Here is a 25,028-nt window from a genome sequence, read left to right on the forward strand (position 1 = left end):
TATTGCTTAGGGCTAAACACACTTTAACCGTTTATCGCTTTATCAAATTTTAAAAGTTCTATAAGTTTTTTCTCTTAAAACTATAATAAAATTTGGCAAAAGGCATGAAAGTAAACAAAACCAACACTAAAATGTGCTTAAATTTTCGTATGGTTGATTCGGTGAATAAGTCCTTGTTAACTTGATCTCAGCATACTAGTATCACTTATCTCCTCCTGTGGCATACATGTTAGGGTGACACACCACTGCTTGCCCGTGTGTTACGCAACAGAGAAGAGAGACAAGATAGTAGTAAAAGAAAAAGAAAATATCCTATATACTCCAGCAAGGGGAGCAGCGTGTGTGCACGTAGCACGCATAGCAGTAGGTGCGCGAAGCAATGGGGCATCGTCCAAGCAAAAAAAGAAAAAAAAAAAGAAAAAAAGAAAAGCTGTCCGTAGGTGAGGGTGTGAGGCGAGAGACGGTGCTGCATCCACTGCACCCACCACCCCGCTGCGCCCGCTGCCGCTGCAGCCTGGTCAGCCAGCCAGACAGCCCGCACCCACGCGGACAGGGCCCACCACGAACCAAACCGGCCCGGTTCGGTTCACAGCCACACGCCGCGGCCCGGTTTATTTCTCTTGATTTATTTAATTGGTTTAACTTCTTTTTAATACTAATGTTTTAGCGTGTGGTTTTTTGGTGTACTCCCTACAAAGAGACCACCACCAATCCGGCTACCCCATCCCCCCTCCTCTTTCTCTCCTCTTCTCCTCTCCACAAAAACATTTCTACTGCTTGCTCGTCTAGTATTCCCCACCTCCCTTTCCTTGCCTTCCTCGCTGCCTCCTCCTCTTCCTCCTCCGTCTCCGCTAGGGTTTCCGCGCCGCCGCCGCCCCGATCCGAGATGCCGCCGGCCGCCATGGCTCCCCCTCCCCCGCCGCAGGGCTCCTCCACAGGTACGCGCGCGCGCGACCCGCCCCGCGCGGTCAGATCTGGTCAACACAGCTCTCCTCGCTTGCGAGCTTCGTTGGGGTTGGGTTTCGAGGTTGTTGATGGTTTTGGTGGTGGTGCAGGGGATCCGCTCTACGACGAGCTGTGGCACGCCTGCGCGGGGCCGCTCGTCACCGTGCCGCGGGTGGGCGACCTCGTCTTCTACTTCCCGCAGGGGCACATCGAGCAGGTGGGGTGAAGCTTCCCCTTCTGATTCGGCAATTTTCGGCTTGAGAGGTTGCTTTTTCGAGCGCTGATTTTGGTTTTTTGATTTGATTGATTGTGCTGGGTTGCTGCAGGTCGAGGCGTCCATGAACCAGGTTGCCGACAGCCAGATGCGCCTCTACGATCTGCCCTCCAAGCTGCTTTGCCGTGTCCTCAACGTCGAGCTCAAGGTGTGCTTCCTACTTCCCCTTTGATTTGCTTGCTCTTCAATTCCGGAGCTCACCGACGCGACCCCTCTCTGCTTCATCTGTTTGTTTGTTTGTTCTGCTTCGATTTTGACTCTGTTGCTTTGTTATTTTTTTTTTGTTGGGGAATTTTGTAGGCGGAGCAAGACACCGACGAGGTCTACGCGCAGGTCATGCTCATGCCGGAGCCCGAGGTAAATTTCCCGCGTGAATTCTTCGGAGGATGAGTAATTTTTGCCGTCTCGGTGAAGTTGTTTAATTTCTTTCTCTGTTTGAATTTGTTTAATTTCTTTCCCTGTTTGTTCCTGCAGCAAAATGAGATGGCGGTGGAGAAGACGACTCCTACGTCCGGCCCTGTGCAGGCAAGGCCGCCGGTGAGGTCCTTCTGCAAGACGCTCACCGCGTCTGACACCAGCACGCACGGCGGCTTCTCTGTACTCCGCCGCCACGCTGATGAGTGCCTCCCTCCCCTGGTATGTGTGTCTTTTAACCCTGGAGTAGATGATCCTATTAATGTTCTTCATTTGAAGTGTGTTTAAGTTGTAATTGATCTGTGCTACTAGCTGACCTGATCTGCTTGCTTGTCAGGATATGACCCAGTCGCCACCCACACAGGAGCTCGTGGCCAAGGATCTGCACAGCATGGACTGGCGCTTCCGTCACATCTTTCGCGGTAAGTTGTGTGCCCCTTTGCTTACCATGGTTCATGCCATTTTTACACCGTCTTGCATACACCTGCGGCTCTGCAGACCACTAGTTGTAATTGCTGTTAGTTCTTTGTCAATTGATTAGACCACTGTACCATTCAAGCATTTCTGGCAATGTTACACATCAAATCTTTCAATGAATCGCAAAAGTTTTTTCTTTCTGTACTTGATGTTGACGATGATGATGATTATTGTGTTATTGCTGTTGAATATCATCAGGGCAACCGAGGAGGCATCTCCTTCAGAGTGGTTGGAGTGTGTTTGTCAGTTCCAAAAGGCTTGTTGCTGGGGATGCTTTCATTTTCCTCAGGTCTGTTGTGGTACCCTCTCTGCCCAGCATTTCAATTCCTTGATCAAGTGTTAACTTTGTTGTGCTCTACGCAGAGGAGAGAATGGTGAACTCCGTGTTGGTGTTAGACGAGCTATGAGGCAGCTGTCCAATGTGCCTTCTTCAGTCATATCTAGCCAAAGCATGCACCTGGGAGTCCTTGCTACTGCATGGCATGCTATCAACACGAAGAGTATGTTCACCGTCTACTACAAACCTAGGTATGTTGAGATGTCCACTACAAATCTATTGTTTTATCTGGCTGTTAGGCTATTCTTGCATAGTTGCATGATCTGTAACATATCGAAGCTGTTCTTGCTACTGTGATCCCATCTAATTAAACTTCTCTGAATGATGATGATAGGACGAGCCCTTCAGAGTTCATTATACCATATGATCAGTATATGGAGTCCGTCAAAAACAATTACTCTGTTGGGATGAGGTTCAGGATGAGGTTTGAAGGAGAAGAGGCACCAGAGCAGAGGTATCTGTTGTCTTGATATTCTATGTTAATATGGTTTTATGTGGATTATTCCAAGTGATTGCTTGATTAAACTTATTTCCATTATGTAGGTTTACTGGTACTATAATTGGCAGTGAGAATCTCGACCCAGTGTGGCCTGAATCAAGTTGGAGATCCCTGAAGGTAGGTTCTTGTTTACTACTGGCATTTTATGTGGCTGGAGAAGTTATGTATTGATGGGAGGAGTTTTTCAATAATGTAGGTGCGGTGGGATGAACCATCAACTATTCCGCGGCCAGATAGAGTCTCTCCTTGGAAAATAGAGCCTGCTTCATCACCTCCTGTTAACCCCCTTCCTCTTTCTAGGGTTAAAAGACCTAGGCCAAATGCTCCTCCAGCATCTCCTGAATCTCCTATTCTTACGAAAGAAGGTAACTACACAATCTTATAGATCTTAAGAGGAAGGGTGATGATAATGCGTGTTCAATTAATCCTCTGAAAACTGTTGGTGCCATTTGCAGCTGCTACTAAGGTTGACACTGATCCTTCTCAAGCACAACGAAGTCAAAACAGTACGGTCTTGCAAGGTCAAGAACAAATGACCTTGAGGAGCAACCTTACTGAGAGTAATGACTCTGATGTCACTGCTCATAAGCCAATGATGTGGTCTCCATCCCCAAATGCTGCAAAAGCCCACCCCTTGACATTTCAGCAGAGACCCCCTATGGATAATTGGATGCAGTTGGGAAGGCGTGAAACTGACTTTAAGGATGTCCGTTCTGGCTCTCAATCTTTTGGTGATTCCCCAGGCTTCTTTATGCAGAATTTTGATGAGGCTCCTAACCGTCTTACTTCTTTCAAGAACCAGTTTCAGGATCAAGGTTCTGCTCGGCACTTCTCTGACCCATACTACTATGTATCTCCACAGCCTTCCCTAACTGTTGAATCAAGCACACAGATGCACACAGACAGTAAGGAGTTACATTTCTGGAATGGCCAGAGTAGTGTGTATGGTAATTCGAGAGACCAACCACAGAATTTCAGATTCGAACAGAACTCATCAAGTTGGTTAAATCAGTCATTTGCCCGACCTGAACAGCCAAGAGTGATTAGACCGCATGCATCAATAGCTCCAGTTGAGTTGGAAAAAACAGAAGGCAGTGGGTTTAAGATTTTTGGGTTTAAAGTTGATACAACCAATGCTCCTAACAATCACTTGAGCTCCCCGATGGCTGCAACACATGAGCCTATGCTTCAAACTCCATCATCATTGAATCAGTTGCAACCTGTACAAACTGATTGCATTCCTGAGGTATCAGTAAGCACAGCTGGAACGGCGACTGAGAATGAGAAAAGCGGTCAGCAAGCTCAACAGAGTTCAAAAGATGTTCAAAGCAAGACTCAGGTTGCTTCGACGAGGAGTTGTACAAAGGTATAGTATTGTTTTCTTGATGGTCATGACAATGTACATGTCTTTTCTGTTGCACAATTTTCTTTTACTTAAGAATTACTGATTGTTTGTTGTCTAGATTATGCTAGCTGTTGAGAACAAACTATCCAGTCATATCAGAGTGAATTGATTCTGGTGGTGTTAAAGCACATATTGTTCTTTTATTCAGCACATGAAGTTTTTTCTTCTTGTAGTTGACATGCTGAAGTTCTCGTTTTGCAAATTTCTTGCAAAATCTCAGTTTTATCCCCTTTGTGGTATGGTAAACCCAATTTTGCTATTTCTTGTCCCAAAAAAAAAATCATGAGCAATATTATTCAGTGCAGCATGAGTGTGTCAAGTTTGACTATTGGTCTGCACTATGTAATAACATTATGTCATTGATTCTTCATGCAGGTCCATAAGCAAGGCGTTGCACTTGGCAGATCTGTGGATCTTTCAAAGTTCAGTAACTATGATGAACTCAAAGCTGAGCTAGACAAGATGTTTGAATTCGATGGTGAATTGGTGTCTTCAAACAAAAACTGGCAAATTGTTTATACTGATAATGAGGGTGATATGATGCTTGTTGGAGACGACCCATGGGAGTAAGGCTTCTATCTTGGGTACCTGCTTGATGTTTTGTTAAGCTTTCCTTCCTAATACTGATTCTAGCTGGTTCATTTTATGAGCAGAGAATTCTGCAGCATTGTGCGGAAGATTTATATTTACACCAAGGAGGAGGTCCAGAAGATGAATTCGAAATCAAATGCCCCAAGGAAAGATGACTCTTCAGAAAATGAGAAAGGTCATCTGCCGATGCCCAACAAATCAGATAACTAGGTATGCCTGCTAAATTGCCTTATCTGGATTAATTTATTCAATTGTCGATAAAACTTGAAAACAAGAAAGGAAGTCGTAGATTGGAAGTGTAGCCGTAGGATAGTAAAATTCGGTTTCTGTGAACTTTTATTCTCTTTCCATTGCCTCTGCCTGGCTTTTACTTATTCTTGATCTGCAAGCATGGTCACGTGATATTGTTGTTTGCTATGAAGAGCTTGCACCGAAAGCGATTCACCTTTCAGTTGCTGTTTTTGGCGTTTGTGCAGGTTCAGTGAAGCGAGATGATACAAGAGGTAGATCGCATGGAGTCTTGAGAGAGAGATGCCATTCTGCGGGTCCCAGTCAAGTAAACCCCCTGATGTGTTGGTGATCACCCCTGCCCCCCCTTTTGCTTATCTGATGGCTGATGCAATGCAAACCCTATGGCTTTAGCTAGTATGAGATCTAGACTGCCTATTGTTTATCCTTTTGTTCCTTTTTCTTCTCTTGGCAGAAAGATTTAGGGCCAAGATTTATCATTATTGCTATTGCCCCTCTCAACTCCTCCCAACTCTCTGATGTAAATATTTATCTACGTAGCCAGCCACCCAGCCAGAAGTAGAGCAGTAGTAGTAGAGTTACCCCCTACCTTGTATTAACCAGCAGCCTATTCCCCCGGATAAATTTGTGTAAGCTCTGTAGCTCGAGATAAAAAAGAATGGCGATCGAACGAACGAACAAATGGCGTATGTATTGTCTGATCTTTGATATAAATATTTATCAATGAATGTATCATAGATGGATATAGATGAAGGCATGCTGCAACGTGTTTAATTTGGCAACGTTGGTGTGGAAAAGCAGAAAGCTGAGAGATCATTGTTTTGTTGTATATGCTCGTCCAGTAATCGATTGGTGATTTGGCAGCAATTGATTGCGTGGTCGGGGGATGGGGATGGGGACGCGGCCGTGTGTTGGGGGTGTTGGAACAAACAAGACTTGGTTGGAATTGGATGGCCGCGTCGTGAGTGCTGGTGGGCGCCCACTTTGCCTCCTCTCCCTTATCATCATCTTCTCTTCTTGTTGATTCCTACGGTAGGTACTAGCTGATGAGGAAGATTTGAGTGGTGCGGTCTTGCAGTGCAAACCAAGGGAACAGGAAATAAAAGGGGAATAGTAGTATTGGCATGGCATATGCTGCAACCCCCTTGTGTCACTTTCGGTGCTCGTGTGTTTCGTTGACTAGAGAGAATGGCAGGAACGGAGGAAGATAGTGCTCTCTCCGTCCCATAAAAAGTCTCATAAAAAAAAACTTAGTACTGAATATGACACATTCTATTACAACGAATCTAATACTAGGATGTGTCATATCTAGTTCTAGAATCGTTTTTTTTTCAGAAAATATTTAGTTTTAGATTTGTTTTTTTTTCCAGATGGAGGGAGTACTCCAGAAAGCTGCCTCCACTAGTGTGCTCTCAATACTGCGCTACAGTAGCTAGTACCACTGCTATTGCTGCAGTGCTTACCTGGGACATTTTGTTGCGATATTTGTGTTGCGAGGACTTGATCACTCGTCGACCGGCTTTCCCATCGATGGAGAGAGGAGAATGAATGGATCAATCAATCCCTCTATCCCTTCCTGTGGGGGAGCACTGAAGAAGTCGACTTTGACCGAGTAATTGACTGCATCGGGAGGTCGTCACGGGGAAGATGAGATGCGATCAACACGAGCCGACGCCGACGGCCACCGAGTCCAACGCCGGTGCTGAGCCTCAGCATACAAATAATTGAGTATTAATTATTACTTCATCCATTCCAAATTGAAAATTGATCTACATATAATATTTTTTTTGAGGTTATTTCTAAACGATCTACATATTTACATATTTGTGTTCATTTATTAAGTCTATTCGTTATTTGTGCATTGGAGTAAATGGACATTAATACATGCATCCATGCACACAAGTATTTATAACCCACATGCAATATCTTGATTTGCTATTGACTAAGAAATAGTGGGAATAGTGCATGCATTGAGTTTGTTGCTAAAGTAAATATAGTATGAGAGAGTTATTAGTTTTTCTTGGTCTTGGTGTACCTATGAAATATGTAAATCAATTTGGAATGGAGGGAGTACAAATCTTAGAAATAAATTTATTTGATTTTTTTGAAAAAAACTTATATATATTTTTTAAAAGAACCGTGCGTTAAATTTGAAAACCGTGTCAACGGAAGGAGCTGAAGTTTAGTTGAAGAAAAGAACGGGGCTTGCACGGCACTGGCAGGTGGGCCCGTCCTACTTCGCATAGCAGGCGTAGCACATGCTGGGCCGGCCCGCTCGTGGTGGCAGTGGCACTGACAAGGCGGGGCCACTGAAAGCGAGGTGGGGGGCCCATCTCGGTTGGGCCTGACAGGATCGAGTCCACGCAGGCGGGCGAGTCCAAGCGCGTGGCGACAAGGCCTCTGCTTTACTCGTGGCCAGCAGCCAGCAGCCAGGGCCCCACGCGATTCTCTGTCTCTCGGACTCTCACTCGTCTCGTTTTTCTCATGCTACTCCTACATTTGCATCACTAATTCACTACCTCCTCTGTGCCATTTGTTGTACGACCATGGCCTGGATCGATGAATCAGTGATCTCCGAATCAAAGTCCAAGTCTTCTCGACTCCTCTTTAGAAGGACATCCACAGTATAGTGTAAAAGTAGTCCATAAGCAATAGAATATTCTATTCAGCCACCTATTATCATTGTGCAACTAGTCTATATAGAAAAAATAGCAAAAGATACCCATATGCATATGGACTACCCATATGGAATAAATTATATTATCTATCTCTACTCATCTCTCTTCTCCTAATGATACCTTGTATCTATATACATTGTGGACATTGCCATATGGATAAACTATTTATGTGGATTCCATTTATATGGATCACTTTGCCATATACATTGGTGATGCCCGAACAAGTTCAATACTAATACATCAAATTACTAACTTCATATCATATATATATATATATATATATATATATATATATATATATATATATATATATATATAGTCAGTTCGTACATTAGTTATTTATACTAGTAGTACACTATTAATATCTGGTGACATCTATCATACACACATTATGTCTTAAAGTCCATGCTATAGCTGATTATAAATATGTAGCCCACTACTCTTGTTTTTTTTATAGCTTCATGTAAAAGAAAAAAATGTTTATAGCTGATTTAGAGCAAGTATAATAGTAGGCTATAAGCCGGCTAAATGCTGAGTTGGAGGAAAGAAGAGAGGAGAGAGAGGAGAAGCGGGCTGTAAACTAACAGCCGGCTTGGATACAAGAACCAAGAAACTCTTTGAGAGAGACAAGTGGACCCTGTATTAATTGTGAAGAGCTAACTATTATATGGGTAGGTTGAGAAAAGTCTATAAAGAACCTTATAGCCAGCAGGTCGGTTGTATTATTAGCCTTGCTCTTATAGTCTGTTATGGTAACTACTGTTACTAGTTTTGAATCGAAATGCTAGTGAGTACTAATGCTTCGTTGACAATCCAACGTGACCAATGCTCCTAATAACTCATCGAGTCGTCATCATCATCTCTCACATAGCATCTTTGACAAAAACACTTTAGTTCTGCACGGACGAACAGCAGCAGCAAGCATCGAATCGTTTTCGATGCCGTCTATCACGCTGTCATTACTACTCCACTTTAGGATGCGCATACGGTGAGACATCTTCTGAAACATATCAGGAACTCTTGTAGTTCATGTGAAAGTCCTGCAAAATTCCTACAGTATATTCCAAAGGAATCAAGTGTTACACAGAACAGAACACAATTGTATTGCTAGCTTCAAATTTCAGTGCCATTGATCTTAAACAAGTTCAGGCGAGGCAGTTGTCATGCAAGCTCCAGTTGCTTGCATCCTGAGTACTTACTTGCCAGAACCAGAAGAGTAAAGACAGATCAATGTACCAAACATCAAACTAAACCAACTGAATGAGAGAGAGTCAACGCCTAAGCATCGAATGCTGGTCATGCGAGTGAAGTGATAAACTGGAGGCGATGCTAGAAGGATGCAACAATTTTCAAGTGTGAGAAGAGTCTTATCAAGGACTACCTTGGATGCAATATACTCCTAGAAACTGAGGGATTATCTTTTGTAAGTTGATACAACCAATGCTTGTAAGTTGTAACAATCACTTGAGCTCCCCGATGGCTGCAAAAAACATGAGCCTATGCTACAAACTCCATCATCATTGAATCAGTTGCAACCTGCACAAACTGATTGCACTACTAGTATCAGTAAGTAGTAAAAGTACAGCTGGAACGGCGACTCAGAATGAGAAAAGCGGTCAGCAAGCTCAACAGAGTTCAAATCAAAAGATGTTGAAAGCAAAGTCTCAGGTTTTCTCTGAAGTTCATGACGATGTACTACATGTCTTTTCTGCCGCAATTTTCCTTTTTTACTCAAGTATTATTATGGGCCGAGAAATGGGCCCAAATGGCAGCCTGAATCAGGCTTGCCAAGACCTAACCCTACCAAGTCTCGCGGATGCCGCCGTTCCTTCCTCCCTCGGTAAACAAATACGAATCTTTCCTGTTTTTTTTGATTTTGACGATTTCATCCTCCTTGTTGGTAAAAAAGATCTTTCCTGTTTAGTTTTTGATTCTGATTAGCTCGAATTTCGATTGATTTTGAAGTTACACTCCGACAAGAGTACAATGGCCCTCTCGCGGAGGTTTTTGAATCTGATCGTGGACAACCGCTTCCCTGGATCCAAATCGCTGCGCTGCATCGACCTCACGCTCCAGAATTTCTTCAACAGGTCAGATTCCAAAGTTGTCGTCGCGGCTGATGCCTCCGCAGCCATAAGCGGCAGCATGGATTGGATCCAACTTCCAAGCCCAATGTTCAACTTCCAAGCTTCAAGTGTGGCCCATCACTGGGAAATCAGCTGCTTCCCGCTAAGAGGTCGTGAGGTGCTCTGCATTGACCAGGATGAATGTTGTTTGATCTTCGACGAAGACAGGCGCAACATTGTTACTATGCCTGACCTCTGTCACCCCAAGGGATGCCCCATCTCCCTATTCGTTCCCAGCACCAATGTTTATGATGATGATGGTGATGGCACCCTCTTCATCATGGAGAGGGTCGTTAAACCGGAGTCGCCGAGAAGTTCACCGTCGCACAGCGATCAGTTCGAGGCTGTTTTCTACCGAACGCCGAGCTCTGTCCGCAGTGTTTCGTCCACCTGCAAACCTCTACCTCTACCGCCTTTCGTCAGAGACCCCAAATTCTCCAACACACGCACCACGATCAACTTGTACGTGGTGGTCAGTGGTGGATCTGAGATCTGCATTTCGGTGGAGGGTGCTGGCACTTACTGCATGGACACAGTGAAGCATACTTGGAGGCATGTAGGTCAGTGGACATTGCCATTCTATGGCAATGTTGAGTATGTACCTGAGCTGAAGCTATGGTTTGGCCTCTCTGACAAGACCAATCACTTGGCTGCTGCTGATCTCTCCGCCATGGATGACTGCTTCCAGAGGCCAGAGCTAGTGAGAGCTTGGATGGAGCTCTCACCTTGTCAGCGTGGGCTCCGGCAGGTTCTGCATCGTAAGGTTCTTCTACACTCGGCATTTTGCGGGCTACTATCGTGATCAAATAATTGATGATCCCTTTGTTGTCTTGACTGGTGTGGATGTTGTGCCGGATGATGCTAGTGGTGATGCAAATGGCAGCATGGGGGAAGTCCAGCTCCGGATGATCAAGTATGAGTCTAAACTTGCCAGCGGTGCGATCGAGAGAGTGTTCTGAATAATTTGGATCTTGCGTTCAACTCTATCTGTTAGCATTATGTAATTTTTGGTCTAGGGCTGTAAAAGAGATTTGGTATCTTTCGTAACTTTTGTGACAATTACTAAAGTTATTTATCCATGAGATATTGATATGATGTTTAGTTTTGTTTGGTAAACAATAATCAAGTTAATAACTTTTGTGACTGTTACGAAACTAACTGATAGAAAGCTTTTATTTTCCTATTTGTTATATCTCGCCTAAATTTCATTGAGTTTTGTTTCCGATTCAAATTCTCCTATTTAAATTTCTTTGCAATGCTATAAAAACTCAATTTATTTCGCTAAAACCTATTATATTAGCACATCTTATTTTCCTAATTAATTCCTATGACCTATATTTTTTTATCCTACCTACACATAATAAATTTCAAAGTTCCTACATCTATGACACCCCTTAACCTAAATTCTTAAACAACCCCTTCTAGATCTCTTTATTTAAATTCCTTTTAAATCCTTTTCTTACAAATATTCTGAATTCAGACATCTATACCATCTAGTTAGATCTTCCATTTAACACCTTCCCAAATTTTATAAACATCCCGATTTATTTTCTTTTGGCTAACACTTGTTCTTTTAGCCATATCCCTTTTTCCATTCTATTTATTTTTCATAACCTAAATTCCTTAATTTCCGCCTCCATAGAAATTCTAAAGTATTTATTCCAAAGGCTCTACTCTAAATTCAAATATTTATTCTTCTATCCAAATACTCTTTCTTTACACCCAAAACCCAAATAAAACCCCTTTGAATTTTCCATTTCCAAAAGTAATATAAAAACTCCCACACTCGTAGAGTCCATGAACTATCTGTCAAATATTATTTTCAAATCCGAAATATTCTCTAAAGAAATTATTTTGAATTACATCTTTTTACATTCATATTCGAATCATTCCTTCAAAAATTACAAACTCTATTTGATTGGGCCGAAACCCCTCCAGCTAGCCCATTCTTTCTAGGAAAAAGTATACCGAAGATCCCTCAACTTGTCATCAAGTTACAAAATCGTTCCTCAACCACAAAACAAGATATATGACATTCTCTAACTTAAAAAACCGTGCATTCCAGGTCATTCGGTGGTTTTGACACCGGTTTTATTCTATATGGCGGCTGAGTCAGCATGGAATAATCCACACGTCAGCCTCTCCTTTCCCTCCCCTCTCCAACTATCTTCCCCTCTCCTCTTCTTTTCTCACTTTTCTCCTCATCAGTTGGGCAGGGGAGCCGGCGGGTGGGAGGAGGCCGGTGGGGGAGGCGGGAGTCCGGCGGCCGGCGACGGGCGACGAGGCGGCGGCGGCGACGACGACGACTCGAGAGCAGGAGGGCCTCAACGTCGGGCGCTGGCTTCTACGCCCGCGCCAGTAGCGGCTACATGCGCGCCGCCGGCAGGCGAAGATGGGCGGCCACCTGACAGCGGCCTGCGCGGGCGGATGAAGGAGAGCAACGCGAGCATCTTGCGGTGCTTGTACCGGCGCCACGCAAGCTGCATGGCGACGGCCTCCCACGTGCGTCACCCGACCAACATCTGCAGCGGCGGCGGAGGTGGAGCCTGCGTCGGCGGCGGCAGCCGCATCAAGATACTCTGCAGCTTCGCCGGCCACATCATGCCCCGCCCGTCCGACGACGCCCTCAAGTACATCGGCGGCGAGACCCGCGTCCTCGCCGTGCCCCACTCGATCCCCTTCTCGCCGCGTGCAGATTTGAAGAAGAAGGTGGAAGAGATGTTCAGGACGGAGGTGGCGGCCATCAAGTACCAGCTCGTCGCCGAGGATCTCGACGTGCTCGTCTCCGTCACCTGCGACGAGGACCTGACCCACATGCTCGACGAGTACGACCGCTCCGAGGAGAAGCGGTCGCCGTCGACGTCGCCGCGGTTCCGCGTCTACATCTTCTCCCCGCGGTTCCGTGTCTACATCTTCTCCTCCCCGCGGTTCCGCATGCACCATGACAACAGCTCCGGTGCCCTCGCCGAGGAGGATGTGGGGTGCAAGCGCCACGACGTCGTCGCTGCTTCGGTCCCCGTTGCGCGTCGTGGAGAAGGACACCTCGTCGGCGTGGTTCCTGGGCTAGCCGTTTCGCGTCGACGCGCTCGTCCAGGAGGGCTTCTCAGCACCGTCGCCGATTACGCCGAGCTCACTGAAGGTGAGCGCGGCCATGGCGGGCGCGCAGCGTGGCAAGGGCGGCGGTGAGGCAACGATACGAGAGGTGAGAGAGAGAAAGGAGGGGAAGAGAGAGGGTGCTGACATGGCATCCTGACATGTGGGTCCCACGTAGGTCTCACACTGACTCAGCCGCCACGTAGGACAAAACCGTGTCAAAACCACCGAGTAACCTAGAGTGCACGGTTTCCACGTAGGACAAAACCGTGTCAAAACCACCGAGAAACCTAGAGTGCACGGTTTTTGTAAGTTGGAGGATGCTATATATCTTTTGTGGTTGGGGGACGATTTTGTAACTCGATGACATGTTGAGGGACCTTCGGTGTACTTTTTCCATCTTTCTATCCTCCCCCTCCACCTGGGCCATCCTTCTTATCCAGGCCGCAGCAGCCCATCAGGCTCCAGGCCCAGAGTCGCGGCCCACTGATCAGACCTCCTCGTCCCCCTCCGCCGTCACGAGCCCTCAGCCCCTCACGAACAAATCTGTCCTGCTTGATTTTGATTTTGATGAGAGCTCGAATTCAATTTCCAAGTTGATTCCGACAATACCGAATTTCATCCTTCTTCTTGGTAGTAACAAATACGAATCTTTCCTGTTTATTTTGATTTTGATTTGATTTATTTTGGTTTTGATTTGATGAGCTCGAATTTTGATTGATTTTGAAGTTCACCCCAACAATGGCCCTCTCCCGGAGGTTTCTGAACCTGATCATGGACAACCGTTTCCCTGTATCCAAATCTCTGCGCTGCATCGACCTCATGCACCACTGCAATCTCTTCAACGCCACACCACCGAATTTCTTCAACGGATCAAAATCCACCATAATCAGAGTGGAGAACAGGATTCAACTTCCAAGCCCCATCTTCAACTTCGCAGCAGGTTTCGGCGAAGATTGGAGGATGGATTGCCTGCCGTTTCTTGATCGCAGGGTGATCTGTGCGGACCAGTCGGGACGCTGTTTTCTCTTCGAGGCAGACAGGAGCCGCGTGGTTATGCTGCCTCGTCTTCACGGACCCAAGCAGGTGCCCATCTCCATCTTCATCCCCTGCCCTGAAGAAGAATCCGGTGAATTCGACGGCGGCAACTTCTACGTCATGGATAAGATGAGCAGAGCTGGAGTGTCGGGAACCAATCAGTTCGAGGCGTTCGTCTACTGCCACTATCGTGGAAGTCGCATCATGAAATCATGGACATGCCAGCTTCTCCCGCCACCGCCGTATGTTTATGACAGAACATACTTGGGCCGATGGCTGGAGATCAGATCTTATGTTGTGGTTGATTATGGCTCGAAGATCTGCATCTCTGTCAAAGGTGTTGGAACCTATTGTATGGACAGGAGGAGCCTCACATGGAGTCACCTGGGGAAATGGATGCTACCCTTCATTGGCAAGGTTGAATATGTACCTGAGGTCAAGCTCTAGGTTGGCATTTGTTCAAGCACCCATGAACTGGCTGCTGCTGATCTCTCATCGATGGATTCGCAGCCACAATTAGTTGGTACTTGCAAGGAGTTTGAACCACCGGAGGAATGGAAGCAATGCAGGGATCCTCAACTTGTCAACCTGGGTTCCGGCAAGTTCTGCGTCACAAGGTTCTTTCGCAATCAGGCTCCCAAAGGGGATTCTGATGATGAGTTCATTGGGAGGAACATTACTGTCTTGATCGGTGTGGAGGTGATGCAGAGTGCTTGTCATGGAAATGGCAATGGCAATGGCAGCAGTGGGGAAATGGAACTCCAGATGATCCCTCACAGATCGAGATGGTATGGTGGCGATACCATCGGGACAGTGTGCTGAATAAAATGTTTCATCTGGGACAACTCAGTATCTTGTCGGACAAATTCTGCTCTTCTGTGCTGCCCATTTCATACTTCGATGTATTTTGGTAGTATCCTCTGCAGTGGTTTGTAATGTAGCACGGGTGTGTTTAGTTTGCGAAAAGAAAATTTTTGGGTGTCACATCAGATATTTGATCGGATGTCAGAACGGGTTTTCGTACATGAATGAAAAAAATTAATTTCATAACTTGTCTAGAAACCGCGTGAAGAATCTTTTGAGCCTAATTAAGCCGTCATTAGCACATGTGGATTACTGTAGTACTTATGGCTAATCATGGACTAATTAGGCTTAAAAGATTCGTCTCGCGATTTCCATGCAAACTGTACAATTAGTTTTTGTTTTTATCAATATTTAATACTCCATGCATGTGTCCAAAGATTCGATGTGATGTTTTTAGGGAAAAAAATTTTGAGTACTAAACCAGAGGCCTTAGTTAGATGAGTGATGACATGTCTTGCTGTGACATAGAAAGGAGAACGCAAACTAAGACTTTAGATCAAGTTTTTTTTAATACTTTTAAGGCACTTTAGATCCAAAGTGAAAGCACATTCAAGCGAGGAACTTGTGACGCATGCTCCAGTCGTTTTGCATCCTGGTAAAAGACAGATCGAGCTACCAAATGTCAAACTAAACCACCTGAACTAGCGAGGAAACGACACATCGAATGCTGGTCATACGAGTGAAAAAATAACTGGAGGCGATGCTAGAAAACCTGCTCCAGGTTGCAATATTTGTTTTTCTGGGGTTGTACGGACTAAGCTGATCAGCTCATGTGAAGGGCTTCTTCCTCGACTTCTGTCAGGACATCGTCCTCGAAGAACGCCTGGTGGAGGGCCTTTATGCACTGCTTTGCCTCGCTATCATGAACAATCAGAGACATGTTAACCTGTTGAAGGCGGCAACATTGATATCAGGAACCAGGACATGGATACAGCGTTGTCAAGTGTGAGAACAGTCTTATCAAGGACTACCTTGGATGCACCTTGCGAGATCATCTGGACATTCACCCCGCTTTTCCTCAACACTTGAAAGGCCTTCAAGACCAGATGTGTAGGTGTGTTCAGTGTGAGTATTGCGGCTATCCTATGGAAAGAATTAGGTATGCGCAGAAAATCATACCTTTTCCAGTATAAGAGATGATCGCCGTACGTTTCCAATGAGTGATATTATTGCCCTCTGCTGAAGTAGATGGACAACTGCAATTTTCTCAAGCTCTTCAACTACATGGTCAAGTTCCTGGAAATTTGGCAACAAAGCGAACAAGACTGAGAAGGCAATGATCAGAGCAGAATGATTCTGAGAATAGCTACATGCCACAAAACTATGGGGAAGCTAACATTTTTACTACCTATATATGCCACCTTTAGAGTATGAGCAGTCCAAGTGCACTAATGAACATTTACCATCACAAAATACCATAGTAAGTTCCATATTTATCACTAACATGCAATTAGAACCTAAAATGGTCAAAGTTGCGGACTGGAGACCGTGTTGATGTCCAAAACAACACCTAACTAGAAACTGAGGGAGTATCTTTTATAAGGCAACAGCCAATATAAACAAATAATAAGCTCATTTTTTGCAATTATATAGAGTTAGTTTTACCTTGAAAGAATGTACTAGTTTGGTCAGAAGTACCGGCATACAGTATTATAACTACTTGATTTTGCATGTAGATAGGTGCACTTGCCTGTTGAATAAGTTCCCTGCTCCAGATCTTTGATGGATCAAGCGACACAGAAATACTAACTTCACTAGTAGCCACACAATCTACAGATATCCCTAGATCTTCGAATATAGAGAAGACCTTCTCAAACGCATACAGAGAGCGATCAGAATAATGACATGTGAATTAAAATTACTGGACCAATTGCTGAACATACCTTTGCCAGAAAACCAAATTGACCAAGCATCCGAGTGCTTACTATATCCAACATAGTGACATTTGACTTGAGCACTATGCTAGTTAGCACAACCTATCCAGAGAAAAATAAAAAACAATAGAAATAAAATCCATGGCCCGAGAGTTGAATGGTACTGATGTGAGAACATGTTTTAATTAATCTGCTACAGACCTTATCCATCTTTCTTTGTTTAGTGATCAGGGTGCCTGGAGCTTTAGGGTTGTACGAATTCTTAACCCTGACTGGTATATCACCTTCTCTAGCAGGTCTCATAGATTGTGGATGTAATACCTATCATGGAGCACAACAATGCATTACTATCAACTAAAAGTTCTCTTTTCTAAACGTGTGAAGAGCAACTTAAATTGACATAGTGAGCAAACCCTTATCACTTTGCACTTTGCATATATAGCATTTACTTTGCAGTTTGCACTTCGCACAAATATTTTCATTTACATCTAACTGTGAAGAGCGTAAGCCATTCATGCTCCAAATGAATACATACCTGGGCACCAAAATAAGCAAGTTCTGCTGCCTCTTCAAATGTTAAGTATGGCACAGTGGTTGCATTCGGGTAGATATTTGGATCACAGGTCAGTACACCATCAACATCTTTCCATACCTATGACAGGCAGTGGTATGCTTTCAGACAAAGTAGGTAGTGACTTTCTGCTCCACTAAGCTAATCAGCATGATAAACAAATTAAAATAGCAAACTGTAGGCTCTAATTTTTGTTTGTGAAGAGCAAAATTATATTTAGACTTCACCATGGACCTGAATTTCTCTCAACCCCAGGGCTTTACCAATGGTTGTAGCAGTCAAGTCACTGCCACCTCGGCCTAAAGTGGTTACAGCGCCTGATTTCCAGCCCTGCAAGTGATGACGATTGACTTCTAAAAGAAAAGGTAATAACAATTACAATGAACTAATAGTTTGCTTCATAATGAATACCCTCTGGTGAGAATACCTTCCCAAGGAACCCAGTAACAATAGGTATCGCTGGATCACGAATCCAGTCTCCATGTAATCTCTTAGCAACAGCAGGATAAGTTGCCTCCAAGATGTCAGCGTTTCCGAAATCGTCTGTTGTTATGAAACCAATATCAAATGCGTCTAACTGCAAAAGCATTGGCAAATACAATTTAAAACCAACAAAATTTCACAACACGTATAGCTGAAATTTGATCTACAGGGAATTTAGAAAGCTGCTAACGTTAGGGGAAGGAATCACAGATGCAATGGAGGATCTAATACCGAAAAGTGAAACACAGACAGACAGTGAGATACAACTAACAGGCATGAGTTTAGAAAATGTGAGGAAAAAAAACAGTTTCAGAGGCTATCACCAAACTTTCAATACTTCCTTGCATAGTAATTAAATACTTATATGCTTGCAAATTCATGCAGATTGATAAAATCACATGCTCTGAAGAACAATGGTTCACTGCATAGACAAAGAATATGCAAAGAAGTACCTGCCGTGCTTTTACTCCGATTTTGTTCAAATAAGCAGCAAAAATCCGTGTAGACATGCACTCCCCAAATGAAACAAGGTAGTCAGTGGTCCGAAGTGTCAGCTCTTTCATCATTGCAATACCTTTCAAGAGCTGCTCCAGTTCATCCAGCATAGCTATGAGTTCCATTCACAGGGAGCCATAAGATTATTGCATTAATGGAACGAAATCTAGAAGATGTTATTATGGTAGTGGAGTTACTGTGTATTACAGATCTTGGCAGTGCAAGTTCCTCCACAGTTCTGGATTGATAGCAAAGAAGAAGCCATCAAGTGAAATTAGAAAACACAGTTTGACCAGTAAACTGTTTGAAAAGTAGACTCACTTAATGTGTAGATCTTTGATCAAATTCCACTCTTCAATTTCCGAAACACGGATCACGCCGCATCCCACTGCCTTCTCACCAGCCTACAAGGATCACAGTAACATGTGTTCAAGACTTCAAAGTAGTAGTGCTAAACAAGTAAAGATTCTTTAAGTCGCTCTGCGCTCGAATATCTCGGCTACAATGCAACAATGAATTCTGAAGGAAGGTTTGTCGTTAACCAAATTTTCATTTACTTACAGCTAAAGCTACTGTGTACTATCGTCCAGAGAGCCTATATATATAGTCAATGTTGAGACACTGCAATAGCAAATGATGGCTAGAAATGAAGCTTTCACCTAGCAACTCTAATGTCCACATATTCCTGGTCAGTTGCGATCATCATTATGGCAGTAGAGGTGCAAAATTCACTTCATCTAACACTACCCAGTGATTACATTGAAATGAAGCTCATGGATTCAGGAAAAACTTGGTAAAGCAGACACATATTACAGAGAGGCATATCTATAGCCTAGAGGAGGAGGAGGGGAATTGGAAGGCGGAAACAGTACGAGGAGGAGGAGATTGGTGGTCTTCCCCATGGCGGAGAGGACGACGACGGGGCGCTCCTCGGGGAAGGCGAGAATGAGGCCCGCCACCTCCCGCATCCTCGCCGCCGACGACACCGACGACCCCCCGAACTTCATCACCACGCTCAGCTGGTCCCCACCTCCCACCTCGATCCCACCTAGGGTTTCCGCCGCGGCGGCGGCGGCGCCCACTCCCTTGGCCCGACAGCGAGCGGAGTCATCGGCGGCCGCCGCCGCCACCTCCAGTCTCCCGCCTCCGCCGCGGCGGCGGCGGCAGCGAGCCCTGCCCAGGACACCGATACGCGCTGCTCCTCCTCCTCCTCCTCGTCCTCCATCTCCCGCGCCGCCGATCGCCGGAGGGGCCGGCGAGACGAGGCGGAGGCGGAGCGGCGCGGCCGCGAATCGGAGAGCGATCGCCATTCTCCTCTCCTCTGCAGTTTGGTAGAGTGAGAGAGGGAGAGGGAGCTCACTGTACTGGGCAGCGTGAAGGCGGTTTTTAGGTTTTACGTAACAGGCCTCTAAAGGCGGAAAACGTAATTACGAGAGTTCGCATGGATGGAGAACGGCGAGAGGCCCTCCTTGTGTTCTTCCCCTTCTTTCCTAACCGAATCCATCATTTTCCACGCGCATATTTTTTAAACTGCTAAACGATATATATTTTTTTACAAAAGTTTTCTATATGAAAGTTACTTAAAAAATCATATTAATCCATTTTTCAATAATATTTAATTAATCTCGCTCTGATCGCTTGCTTTGATTCCGTGTCAAGAGGGGAAACCTTGCCTTCCGAACACATCCTGAAGTTGACGAGTGATAATAAACTTATAAGCTCACTAGAAATTTAGCATTGATTCTTTTTCTTATCGAATATCTCTCGAGCTAACATTGGCACGTTGCTAATGGGATCTAAGAGAAAAAGAAAATACTCCGTCTGGTCATAAATATTTAATGTTTAAAACAAAACTCGGTCAATCTTACAGAAGAATAATAAGTATATGATTTCAAAAGAAAAGAAAGAGAAAGGAATAAGTTTATGGTACTACTATGATAGTGTACTAACTTTTAAGAAAAATCTTGAAATACCATTTTTTTTTTTAGTTTTTAAACTATTTAAACTAAGTACGTACTTGAAAAGTTATTGATGGTTAAAGTTCTAAAAATGTTTGACTGAATCTTATTTAAAACGTGAAATATTTATGACCGAACATGATTTTTCTACTGATTTTGAGCATAAGTTAATGCTGCATTTCAAATCTGGATTTGGTCCGGGAGGCTGATGGCAGGAGGCAACAACTGCTCCAACCTGCATGTCTGCATCCTGCTTTGCCAGGTTGGGGGACAGGGATCACTGAACCAGCACAGGGAAGCAGCCAATCCAATCCAATCCAATCCAACCAAATCCCTAACTAATCTCTTCATTTGTGTAATGTATTAGCCAGATGTGCATATGAGCAAATCAAATCTAGTATGAATCTAGTATCTATCACCTCAGCGTTGCACATGGGCATGATTCAGCTGGCAGTGGCTTCCTCACTGTCTGCAAAAAACAGTTTGCATAAATAATAAGAGGCCAGAGAATTCAATTGTGTTGGATCAAGGACCAGACTGCCTGCCCGCTGATCAGTGACAAAATCATTGTTGGATTCAGAAGAGGCTGAATCTCTTGTGCGTAAGCTTCTTTATTGTGCATCAAGCTGTGTGTGTCTGCATGATCGATGTCATGGAATTCATTCAAAAGACACTGGGTTCATATTCTCATCATGATAATGGACATGGTTTCAATGGACAAAGATCCTATTACATCACAAACAACATTCAGAAAAAAAAAACGACAACAGAAAGAAAGAAACCCAGTTACATCATCATCATCACACATGTCTCTAGATGGCGAGCCTCATCTCATCAGTTCTCCTAGATAAACAGCATATATGCCATACTTACTATAACTTTTTGATAAACCAGATCATCTGATGCAAATGATCACTGATCAAATCCCAGTGCATTGGTCTTGACTGCTTTCTGACTTGCTGATTACATTGCGTTCTGAAGGCCAGCAGAGTGCAGGAGCACGGTCTTAATTTCTTCAGGCCCGAGTCCAGGACCATCCCTGCATTGCTGGCAAAACAGAAGTACAGAGCAAGCATTAAGAGAGTGAACAACAACGGTAGGATCAGATCAAACACAACTGAAAAAAAACCCTCAGCTGGAGGAGAAAAATATTATGATGTGGAGAATGCAAACCTCGGCGCGGAAAACATCCATTGCAAACCCATTGAAACAGCTGATGACCGCCTGCTCGATCCCGAGGCCAAGGCTGTCGAGAGCCCTCAATGTGGACATCAGAATGCCGGGCCTGCGTGCGCAGAACATGTGGATATTGACTGCATGACCTTCCCTCATCCTAACTTCGACCTGAACAAACAAGAGAGGTGAATGTCACTTGGTTGCTATACACCATATTGTTACCGTTACATGAATCAACAAGGCCTGAATGATCAAGTACTTGTGCAGACTGCAAAGCGCAAGTACCGCGAAATAAGTAATATTCCCTCCGTTCCAAAATATAAGCATTTCTTGTCCAGATACATAGCAAGAATTGCTTATATTTTGAAACAAAAGGAGTAGCTCCCAAGTGCGTTAATCTTGAGCACTAAAGCATGCTTAAGCATATAAGTATCAAGGGCCAATTGCATAATTGCCACTAGTGCAAAGGCTTAACAATCATGGTCAAAATTTGACTAACCGTGGCTTGTTGACCACTAGGGCTTGGAAATGAGGTTGGGCAAAGTTCCTCCTTAACGCGGCCAGGAAACGTCTGCAATGTGGGTGTTGATGGGTGGAAGCTAGCCGATGATGGTCCAGTAAGCGAAGAGCTAGGAGCAGACTCAAGTTCATTGTGAAGATCGTTAATCCTCTGCAGGAGCTCCTTCAAGTACTCAATTGCATCACCAAGGATAGAAGCTCTGTCCATCTGTCACAAAGGAGAAGAAAACTGGTAATGAGATGATAAACTATAGATATTAACATGAAACGAGTCAGACATAGTTGGCATTAAGAACACTTTGACATAAATTGTTTTGTACTGCTACACTAAAAAACGGCACATCGTACATGGCGCTGAATTGTTAGACTGCAACTTGTCATAATATCCCAAGAACTGTAGTACATCAGGTCTTTCTTTATTGTTCAAAACCATCTTGATCGCTGTGAAGGAAAGTAGTAAGTTCTTCACACGAAAGGACTGCAGAGAACTGAATATGCACTTCGCATGCCGAAACTTCCAAAGTGAACGACTTTTTTCAAGGAAACCAACAAAAGTTAAAGACAAAACATCCAGCACGAAGAACTACAAAAAAAAAAAAACAGAAAGAAAAGGGGGAAAAGAATTTGTGAGTTATCTGGTATCTGGTCACTTTCAACTACATCTTGTGCATGGCACTGTGTTAATCATGCATCACTAAATCTGGCCATGGATCAGAATCAAAGTTCCCCATAATATGTGTAATCTCAAGCTACGACAAATTATAAAGTCCTAGAAAAAAGACATTGAAGTATAATTTCAGAACTGAAATTACTATAACTGAACTGTAAAACAACCATCCAGCAAGCTGAATAGGAACTCCTCATGTTACCATGTGAACATGACAAGGTATGACATAGATCTAATGAAAAAAGGATGTTTTTTTGGATCTGAAGTGGAGCCAATTCAAGAATTCAGCACCAAAATTGGAACCAATTTCAGTGACAAATATCATGACAAACACACTCCTACAGGACCTACACCAGTATACATCACTCAAGAACTGAAACATGTTGCCAAAACTGAAATTAGAAAAGTAGAAATAGAAAATGCTGATTAATTTAATTAATAAGTTACAGTCTAGTAGAAACTGGAGCTGCTGATTAATTAAATAATTAGCAATGAACAGTGAAAAAATAGAAATGAGGTCATTAATCACCTTGCTGATCTTGGGCACCACGGAGCGCAGCATGTAGAGGCGGTCGTTGAGCTTCTTCCTGCGCCGCCGCTCCGCCATGAGGTTCTTGGCCGGCATCCCCTTCTTCTTGCCCCTCCCACCGCCGCCGCCACCGCCGCCGCCTCCTCCGGCCGCCACGGGCGCGGCATTCTCCAGCGAGGCCGACACACCCATGGACGAGGCGTCCACGCTCTGCTCGATCTCGTCGTCGTCGTCCCACCCCATCCCGCCGCCGAACGCGCCGCCGGGGGGCCCCAGGAACCCGAGCTTCTGCCCCGGCGGCGCGAGGAACGGGGGCGGCGCGTCGTCGAACGGGTTGGAGGAGGCGAAGTCGTGGAACGGCGGGAGCGCCGCCGTCGTCGTGGGCGGCGGCGGCGGGACGGAGGACGACGGGAAGGCCGCCTGGAAGTCGAACATGGCCGCGGCGGTGGCCGCGTCCATGTTGAGGAGCAGCGACGACGGGGTCGACGCCGAGAGCACGTCGCGGTGGTGGTGGTGGTGGTGGTGGTGGAACGGGAACGCCGTGAACGACGCCGCCGCCAGCGCGTCCGCCGCGAGGTACGACCAGTCGCCGCCGCCTCCTCCTCCTCCTCCCGCCAGCTCGTCCATCTTCGCCGCCGCCGCCGCCGCCTCCGCCTCGTCCATGGCAACCTCGCCGCCGCTTCTTGCTCGCCTCCTTGCCTCGCAGCGCTCTGAGAAGAGAAGAGAAGAGAAGAGGAGTCCGAGTAGAGACGCCATTGCTGCTGCTTCTTATAGGAGAGGAGAAAGAAGCAGCCTTGAGCCGATGTGCTTAATTACATTTATACCTAATTAATTAATTTAATTAGTTAAACCAAAACTTGCTTAACTTTTTCTTAAAAAAGGACTAATACTTACAAGGTTAATTAGCTTTTTTTTTTGGTCTGACAAAAATAAGGTTAACATTACAAGATTAGCCTATGATATGACTATGATGACACTATGTTTTTTTTAATAGAGATATACATGCATGGCCAGCTTGTTCAGTTTGTGTCACGCTAGCTACAAAACATCTCTGGGTTTAATAGCAGAAAAAAAAAAAGGACGACTTTTTTTAGGTTGTTTAACACTTTGGTTTTTGGTAATTGCATCTTTCTGTTCGTTGCAGACGTGAAACAGACAAATCTGACAAGATAGTACAAGGGCTATACGGGAGGTGTTTTAATTGGAAACAGTGTTGTTCTATTTCCTTGCTTTATAATTTTTTTTTACAAGATTCATAATTGTAAAAAGCTGTGATATTCTGCGTATTTACTTCTTTTATGCAGTGTTTTGCTGCAATGTTGAAACAAAAACTGTTGCACCGGGGTAGAGACGGCAGGAGGCGAGGAGGGGCTTGGTCTCCCAAATGGCTTCGAATTTTTACGGCAATAGGTTTCGCAAATTTTCAAAAAAGTAACACTTTGGCCTTCTTCAATCAAAAATTTTTTAAAGTGTTTTTGGCTCCGCCTTTGCACCTAATAATTTACAAAATTCTAAAATGTAAAAACCTGTCTTTATATTATTTTCATGTTATTGTTTTTTTAATAAATTTGTTTTTATGCAGTGTTGTGCTGCCATGTTTGAAACAAAAAACTGGTCCACCTAATCATTCACAAAAATTCTAAAATGTAAAAATCTGTGATATTCTGTATATTATTGTTTTTATAATTTTTTTATGCAGTGTTGTGCCGCCATGCTGAAACAAAAACTGTTGCACCTAATGAAAGAACAAATGACCTGGCAGACAT

General features: G+C 44.4%; 4 protein-coding genes and 2 pseudogenes across 4 annotated transcripts; 4 read left to right on the plus strand and 2 right to left on the minus strand.

Annotated features, from left to right (window-relative positions):
• Positions 1-706: 706 nt before the first annotated feature.
• On the plus strand, positions 707-5,938 carry LOC127772919 (auxin response factor 4). Its single transcript, XM_052298913.1, has 15 exons — positions 707-938; positions 1,056-1,162; positions 1,272-1,367; positions 1,520-1,576; positions 1,694-1,855; positions 1,971-2,055; positions 2,309-2,399; positions 2,474-2,638; positions 2,782-2,901; positions 2,991-3,063; positions 3,143-3,311; positions 3,402-4,312; positions 4,727-4,917; positions 5,005-5,152; positions 5,419-5,938. The coding sequence occupies exons 1-14, from the start codon at positions 887-889 to the stop codon at positions 5,150-5,152; spliced, it is 2,427 nt and encodes an 808-aa protein (XP_052154873.1). The 5' UTR covers positions 707-886; the 3' UTR covers positions 5,419-5,938.
• A 3,928-nt stretch (positions 5,939-9,866) lies between these two features.
• On the plus strand, positions 9,867-10,954 carry LOC127759909 (uncharacterized; annotated as a pseudogene).
• A 1,264-nt stretch (positions 10,955-12,218) lies between these two features.
• On the plus strand, positions 12,219-13,196 carry LOC127753154 (uncharacterized; annotated as a pseudogene).
• LOC127753143 (uncharacterized) lies at positions 13,195-15,029 on the plus strand. The gene has a single exon (XM_052278616.1). It carries the CDS (start codon positions 13,830-13,832, stop codon positions 14,571-14,573), a length of 744 nt encoding a protein of 247 aa, XP_052134576.1. The 5' UTR covers positions 13,195-13,829; the 3' UTR covers positions 14,574-15,029.
• Positions 15,030-15,499: 470 nt separating this feature from the next.
• Positions 15,500-19,769, minus strand: LOC127753132 (aspartokinase 2, chloroplastic-like). Its single transcript, XM_052278606.1, has 13 exons — positions 19,286-19,769; positions 18,735-18,817; positions 18,611-18,651; positions 18,371-18,525; positions 17,863-18,012; positions 17,670-17,765; positions 17,400-17,516; positions 17,066-17,185; positions 16,874-16,966; positions 16,681-16,797; positions 16,110-16,226; positions 15,962-16,024; positions 15,500-15,876 (listed from the first exon to the last, which is right to left on the minus strand). Exons 1-13 carry the CDS (start codon positions 19,721-19,723, stop codon positions 15,754-15,756), a joined length of 1,713 nt encoding a protein of 570 aa, XP_052134566.1. The 5' UTR covers positions 19,724-19,769; the 3' UTR covers positions 15,500-15,753.
• Positions 19,770-20,917: 1,148 nt separating this feature from the next.
• LOC127763433 (transcription factor ICE1-like) lies at positions 20,918-24,031 on the minus strand. The gene is made up of 4 exons (XM_052288137.1): positions 23,263-24,031; positions 22,047-22,274; positions 21,545-21,715; positions 20,918-21,418 (listed from the first exon to the last, which is right to left on the minus strand). Exons 1-4 carry the CDS (start codon positions 24,016-24,018, stop codon positions 21,335-21,337), a joined length of 1,239 nt encoding a protein of 412 aa, XP_052144097.1. The 5' UTR covers positions 24,019-24,031; the 3' UTR covers positions 20,918-21,334.
• Between the last annotated feature and the right edge of the window lie 997 nt (positions 24,032-25,028).

This window comes from Oryza glaberrima, chromosome 1, assembly GCF_000147395.1.
Source record: "Oryza glaberrima chromosome 1, OglaRS2, whole genome shotgun sequence".
NCBI classification, from domain to species: Eukaryota; Viridiplantae; Streptophyta; class Magnoliopsida; order Poales; family Poaceae; genus Oryza; species Oryza glaberrima.

Coding starts and splice junctions, on each gene's coding strand:
- LOC127753143 (XM_052278616.1), top strand. CDS start 13,830: ATGGCCCTCTCCCGGAGGTTTCTGAACCTGATCATGGACAACCGTTTC.
- LOC127753132 (XM_052278606.1), bottom strand. CDS start 19,723: ATGGCGATCGCTCTCCGATTCGCGGCCGCGCCGCTCCGCCTCCGCCTC. Junction 17,186..17,399: donor TTGCTTATTTTGGTGCCCAG/GTATGTATTCAT, acceptor GCTCCATGATAG/GTATTACATCCACAATCTAT. Junction 16,967..17,065: donor AACAAAGAAAGATGGATAAG/GTCTGTAGCAGA, acceptor TTCTCTGGATAG/GTTGTGCTAACTAGCATAGT.
- LOC127772919 (XM_052298913.1), top strand. CDS start 887: ATGCCGCCGGCCGCCATGGCTCCCCCTCCCCCGCCGCAGGGCTCCTCC. Junction 1,856..1,970: donor ATGAGTGCCTCCCTCCCCTG/GTATGTGTGTCT, acceptor CTTGCTTGTCAG/GATATGACCCAGTCGCCACC. Junction 4,313..4,726: donor CGACGAGGAGTTGTACAAAG/GTATAGTATTGT, acceptor TTCTTCATGCAG/GTCCATAAGCAAGGCGTTGC.
- LOC127763433 (XM_052288137.1), bottom strand. CDS start 24,018: ATGGCGTCTCTACTCGGACTCCTCTTCTCTTCTCTTCTCTTCTCAGAG. Junction 21,716..22,046: donor CTAGTGGTCAACAAGCCACG/GTTAGTCAAATT, acceptor TTGTTTGTTCAG/GTCGAAGTTAGGATGAGGGA. Junction 21,419..21,544: donor TGGATGTTTTCCGCGCCGAG/GTTTGCATTCTC, acceptor CTGTTTTGCCAG/CAATGCAGGGATGGTCCTGG.